The 6,009-nt window shown below is 65.4% G+C and overlaps 1 protein-coding gene across 1 annotated transcript in view; it reads left to right on the forward strand.

Moving 5' to 3' along the window:
- The window catches only part of PLXNA1 (plexin A1), a 36,812-nt gene that overhangs the window by 27,924 nt on the left and 2,879 nt on the right, over positions 1-6,009 (forward strand). Inside the window, exons 22-29 of the mRNA XM_007465262.1 lie at positions 1-196; positions 425-491; positions 3,858-4,004; positions 4,081-4,240; positions 4,826-4,929; positions 5,126-5,222; positions 5,519-5,709; positions 5,783-5,952. Of these exons, the coding sequence (XP_007465324.1) occupies positions 1-196; positions 425-491; positions 3,858-4,004; positions 4,081-4,240; positions 4,826-4,929; positions 5,126-5,222; positions 5,519-5,709; positions 5,783-5,952 (1,132 nt within the window). The remainder of the gene's footprint in view (positions 197-424; positions 492-3,857; positions 4,005-4,080; positions 4,241-4,825; positions 4,930-5,125; positions 5,223-5,518; positions 5,710-5,782; positions 5,953-6,009) is intronic.

Here is a 6,009-nt window from a genome sequence, read left to right on the forward strand (position 1 = left end):
TCCTGCTGACCTTCATCCGTACGCTGGAGGCCCAGCGTAGCTTCTCCATGCGGGACCGCGGCAATGTGGCCTCGCTCGTCATGACGGCCCTGCAGGGCGAGATGGAGTACGCCACGGGCGTGCTCAAGCAGCTGCTGTCCGACCTCATCGAGAAGAACCTGGAAAGCAAGAACCACCCAAAGCTGCTGCTGCGGCGGTGAGTCCGCGCCCCGTGCCTGCCCCTGCGGCGGCGTGCCCACCGGGGCAGCCCAGGCGCTGCCGCTGCAGTTCTGGGGACCCACTCCAGGGCTTGACTTGTCTGGGACCCCTCGTGCTCTGAGGCCAAGGCCTGACCTTTGGCCCTGGGGAGGGGGGCTGGTGAGGTGGTGGTGTGGGCGGGCCTGGCAGTAGGACTGAGGCCGCCCCTGCATGTGTTCTGTTCCAGGACTGAGTCGGTGGCAGAGAAGATGCTGACCAACTGGTTCACCTTCCTTCTGTACAAGTTCCTCAAGGTGGGTGGGCCACGGGGGGCCCCCGGTGGGGGTAGGAGGCCAGGGGTGACCGGTGGGCCCTCAGCTGCGAGACACGAAGGGGCCAGGGCCTCGGCAGGACCAGCGCCGGCTCGCGTCTGTCCTTTAGCTTCTCCCCTGCCCCTTCCGGAGGCTGTCCTGTCCTCGCTCAGCCGCCGAGGCAGAGGTGGACGCCGGGGTCCGATGTGGGTCCTGCAGCTGCAAGTGGCTGAGCTGGGGCGTGCGTCCAGGCTCCAGTGGGGCTCACGCAGTGCCTGTGGACCAGACCTGAGGTCGGAGGGAGCTCCCGGGCAGGGGCGTGTGTGTGTCCAGCTCCTGGCCCAGCCTGAGGAGGCGCCCGGGGGCGGTGGGTCCTGTTGGCCCTGCTGTGAGGGGTGCGGGCAGATGCCTGGGCTTCCACTGTCGTTGCCCAGACATTTCCCTCTCGGGCTGGGAGAGCCCCTACCCCCAGACAGACCCTGGGGAGCCAGGCTGTTCTCGGAATGGGTACAGCCTGCAGGCCGGCTAGACGTGGGTCCAGGTGGACTTTGTCAGGGCTGTGAGCAGCTAGATGGGTCGCCTGCATTTTAGAACTGGGAGGTCATCAGACCCAGATGTCTGTCTGGCTTCCCTTGAAAAACCCGAAGGCTTGGCAGCCGGGCCCGGTCCTCGCACGGTGGCCCCTGGTTAGCGCTCCACGGTGGACGAGGGAGTGGGCCATGGAGCCTCGTGACGCAGGCGGCCTGGGTCTGCTCTCCGTGTGGCCGTGTGGTTGTGCAGGCTCCGCTCGCTGCAGTGTCCCGCGTCGGGGATGGCGGTGGGGCTTTCCGTCCCCCATGCAGGATGCTGAGCCCGGCCGCTGCGGCGCACAGTGCTCAGGACAGAGTCCTGGCTGGGCTGAGGGGCGCAGATGGGGAAAGGGGCGGGGTGTCCACAGGGGCGTGGAAGCGTGGATGGGGCGGTGAGATGTGAGCATGAGGAGGGGCAGGAGGTAGCCAGACGGGGACCAAAGGCCCTGAGGTGGGCGCGAGGTCCAGAGGGGAGGGGGTCGGGCTGGGTGGGGCTCGCCCAGCGGGTGGTGGCTCAGTGACGCCTAGAGTACGACGACGTTGTTGTCGCGCAGGACAGGTGGCAGCAACAGAGCTGTGCCTTTCCTGTAAAGCGCACCTGTTTGCAGACCGCGTGACTTGGTCACGTGCTCCTTAAGGCGTCTCTGGGAACCTGGAGGAGGGGGTTCAGAGAAGGCCCGCTTTCTTTTAAAAAAGAAGTTTAAAAGAAAATTTTTTTAAGAGAATTTCTTTTAAGTCATTGTTGAATTTGTTACAGAATTGTTTCTGTTTTACATTTTGGTTTTTTGGCCTTGGGGCATGTGGGATCTGAGCTCCCCAGCCAGGGATCGAACCCGCACCCCCTGCATTGGAAGGTGAAGCCTTAACCGCTGGACCGGCAGGGAAGTCCCAAGAGAATGTTTAACTTTTCTGTCATTTACAGCTCTTGTGTTACGCTGAGGGATGTTTTCTGTTAGTATATGGTGTGAGGCAGGGATCTCACTCGATTTTCTTTCCCAGTTGGAGAAGGGCTTGTTCTAACGTTTATCAAAGAGCCTGTCCTTGTATCACCTTTTCACTTGGAGATTCACTGGCAGTTTCTGCACATCTCTTCCGGCTGGGCCTGAGAGTCACCGGGGTCGCCCTCCTCCCTGTGCAGGAAGTGGGCCCAGCAGGGAATGGCTGGGTTCTGGGCCTTCCCAGTCTCAGAGCCTTTCTGCTCCTTGGTTCCTGCTTCCCAGCGTCTGGGCGGGCCTGTGGGAGTGGGTCAGAGCCTGCCAGCCAGGCTGAGAGTGAACAGCCTGCTCAGCCTGCATGTTCTGTAAGGACGCTTGGCTTTTAAGGACCAGCTGCTTTAGCGGTAGATTGTCTGGGTTCGAATCCTGGCTTCTCGTGATTTGCTGTGTAACCTCACCCTCTGACCTCCTGAGGTGCCCCTTTTCTTCTGAGAGGAGTAAGTCTCTGTGGCGTCTGCAGGGAGAGGCAGCTGTCAATGGCTGGGCCTCTGTCCTAGCTAATGTAACGCAGCCAAGTTTGCAGATGAAATGATTTCAGAGATGGGCATGTTGCTGGAGGGTCTCCGGATGACCTGTGCTCACTGCCACTCCTTGGCAGCTGTCTCTTTAATTACCGCAGATGCTAACAAGCTGCCTGGAGCATCTGGTTCCGGGCAGGGCCGCTCTTGGTGGGCCAGGGGGCAGGCCGGCAGCTGCCTGCTTGGGCCACACTCACTCTCAGCTCCGCTGGGGGGGGCCGAGATGAGAGGGGCCTGTGTCCGGCTGAGGTGGGGACTCAGCTGTGCAGGGCACGCAGCAGCTTGGTCACTGCAGTCGGGGCAGCCCTCTGGCGGGGGCGGGACGGGAGCCCTCATTCCACAGCTGTTTGTTAACGGTCTTTGTTGTCCAGCAGCATCCGTAGAGCCCCCCCACGCGCCCGCTCCGTGCTGGGCACTGGGGATATAGCGGGAGGGGCCAGGCACGCCCTGGGCTGCAGCAGGCAGCTTCCACTCCAGAGGGAATATGGCAGGAAAGCAAAGAAGACCATTGAAGAGGGCTGGCTCTGTGTGATGGCAGTGAGGGCCAGCGGGCTCGGCCCAGGGCCCGGGAGAGCCTTTCTGACAAAGGGACGTCGGGTGGGGTCTGGACGGGGCAGTGAAGACCTGAGGGGGAGAGTTCTGGTTGTAGGGGGAGCAGGTGCAAAGGCCCTGAGGTGGGGACACGCCCAGTGGCTGCAGTGGGGGCGGGGGGCGGCATGTGGTCGGAGATGGGCAGCGCAGACCTTCCCCGAGTGCCCGGACAGCCGCCCTGCCAGCCTCCTGTCCTGGGTTGGTGCGTTTGCACCTGTCATTGCGTCGGCCACGTGCTCTGGAGGGAGGGGCGGCCCTCTCCTGCAGGTGAGTCCTAGCTGAGGGGGCCCCCCCGTCTGATAGATGATGGTCACACCCGTTGTAGTCCCCTGGGCCGTAGGAGCGGCACCGGAGCCTGCGCCTCAACCACATGCAACACTGGCTGCTTCGGGCAGTGGTCCTGCCGAGGCCTGAGCCGGGCGAGGCCTCAGGCGGGGTTGACTGGCCTTGGTCCTCCCCACTTGGCCCCTTGGCTGAGGTGTTTTTCTGGGATTTTCATGCCCATCTTCGTGGGGGACGGTCTGCCATCAGGTGGTTTTCACCGTCTTCCTTGGACTTTGGAACCAAGGTTCTCATATTTGGCCACGTTGCCCTTTCTCCGTGGCGGGGGGCTGGTGTAGATGCTGGGGGCCAGGGCAGTGGCTGGGGCGGAGCCCGGGGGTCCCGCACCGCCTGACGCCGCCCACCCTCCCACAGGAGTGCGCCGGGGAGCCGCTCTTCATGCTGTACTGTGCCATCAAGCAGCAGATGGAGAAGGGCCCCATCGACGCCATCACGGGCGAGGCCCGCTACTCCCTGAGCGAGGACAAGCTCATCCGCCAGCAGATCGACTACAAGACGCTGGTGAGCGCCGCCCACCCGCCCCTCCCTGCCCGCCGGGGAGGAGGAGGGGGCTGACGCCCTGCACTCCCACCTGCAGACCCTGAACTGCGTGAACCCCGAGAATGAGAACGCGCCCGAGGTGCCGGTGAAGGGGCTGAACTGCGACACGGTGACGCAGGTCAAGGAGAAGCTGCTGGACGCCGTGTACAAGGGCGTGCCCTACTCCCAGCGGCCCAAGGCCGGGGACATGGACCTGGGTGAGTCCGCCAGGGGCTCTGTCGCGTTGTCCAAGCACTGGGCGCTGGCCCGGAGGGTTGGAGGGAAGGGGTGTGTGACCCAGGCTGGGTCTGTAGGCTGCTCCCCGGGGTGGTGGAAGCAGGGTGGCACTGAGAGGGCTGCGCCCCTGCTGGTGGGGGCAGGGGTGGGGTCCCCATGTGCTCTAGGAAGCAGGAGGGCCCTTGGAGCCGGGTGGGGGCTCTCAAGATGGCTCACGAGCGGGGCGTGGGCAGGGGCACCTGCTAAGTAGGAAGGGCCTGGGGAGCCGAGCCGGGCCGGACCGGGCTGGTGCCTTGGTGGATGAGGCTGGGGCCGCGATGGAGGGAGGCCTTGAGTGCCAGGCTAGGAGGCTGGCCTGGAGCTCCAGAAGGTGGGCACACCACGTGGGGCTGGGCAGCATCAGGGGTGCGGGGCTTCTGCTCTGGGCTGGGCCTGTCCCTCTGCTGCCCGGCCCTCACTCAGGGCCCCTGGGATCCTGCCCCCTGGGCCTGTCCAGATGGAGGGAGCAAGGAGCAGGGCGGCACCTGCCGGCCGCCCTGCCCCTCCAGCGTTCCCCTCCCCCGCAGAGTGGCGCCAGGGCCGCATGGCCCGCATCATCCTGCAGGATGAGGACGTCACCACCAAGATCGATAACGACTGGAAGAGGCTGAACACGCTGGCGCACTACCAGGTGACCCCCAACCTGCGGCCACGGCTCGGGCCCCGCTTTCCACGATGGGGCTCAGGGCTGGGGGCCACGCTCCAGGAGGAGAGGGCACGGTGGGGTCACATGTGGGGGTCGCCCAGGGTTGGGGGGCCGGCTGAGGCCCAGGTGAGAGGCCAGCCGCGGGTGGTGGGTCACGCGTCACCCGGCCCCCTGCCCGTAGGTGACGGATGGGTCTTCGGTGGCCCTGGTGCCCAAGCAGACGTCTGCCTACAATATCTCCAACTCATCCACCTTCACCAAGTCCCTCAGCAGATACGGTGAGCGCCGGCAGGGGCAGAGGGCCTGCGGGGCCGATGGGCAGACCACCGACCTGGACAGAATGCCGCTCTGGGCGCCGCTGCGGCAGCCTGGGACGGCTTGGTTACAGCCTGTCCCGGGGACCCTCGGCCTTTCCCTGGGCAGCACCGTCCCCAGAAACCCAGGGAGGTGGGGGTGGATGACCCCAGCTGTCAGGGGGGAGCTGAGGCTCACACAGGGGAGCTGCCTGCCCAACAAGGTGCCAGGCGGGCGGGGGTGGGGCGGGACGCAGCAGCTGACGGCGCGGTGCCCGCAGAGAGCATGCTGCGCACCGCCAGCAGCCCCGACAGCCTGCGCTCGCGCACGCCCATGATCACGCCCGACCTGGAGAGCGGCACCAAGCTGTGGCACCTAGTCAAGAACCACGACCACCTGGACCAGCGCGAGGGCGACCGCGGCAGCAAGATGGTTTCCGAGATCTACCTGACGCGCCTGCTGGCCACCAAGGTGGGCGGAGGGAGGGGCCGGGCGGGCCGCTCGGGGCGGGGCAGCCGCTGGAGCCGTGCCCCGCCCCCCACAGGGCACGCTGCAGAAATTCGTGGACGACCTCTTCGAGACCATCTTCAGCACGGCGCACCGGGGCTCGGCCCTGCCGCTGGCCATCAAGTACATGTTCGACTTCCTGGACGAGCAGGCCGACCAGCACCAGATCCACGACGCGGACGTGCGCCACACCTGGAAGAGCAACTGGTACCGCCTGGGGCGGGGGCGGGGCGGGGCCGAGGTCCCCGCTGGAGCAGGAAGCCT

This window comes from Lipotes vexillifer, unplaced genomic scaffold, assembly GCF_000442215.2.
Source record: "Lipotes vexillifer unplaced genomic scaffold, Lipotes_vexillifer_v1.1 scaffold1115, whole genome shotgun sequence".
Taxonomy (NCBI): Eukaryota; Metazoa; Chordata; class Mammalia; order Artiodactyla; family Lipotidae; genus Lipotes; species Lipotes vexillifer.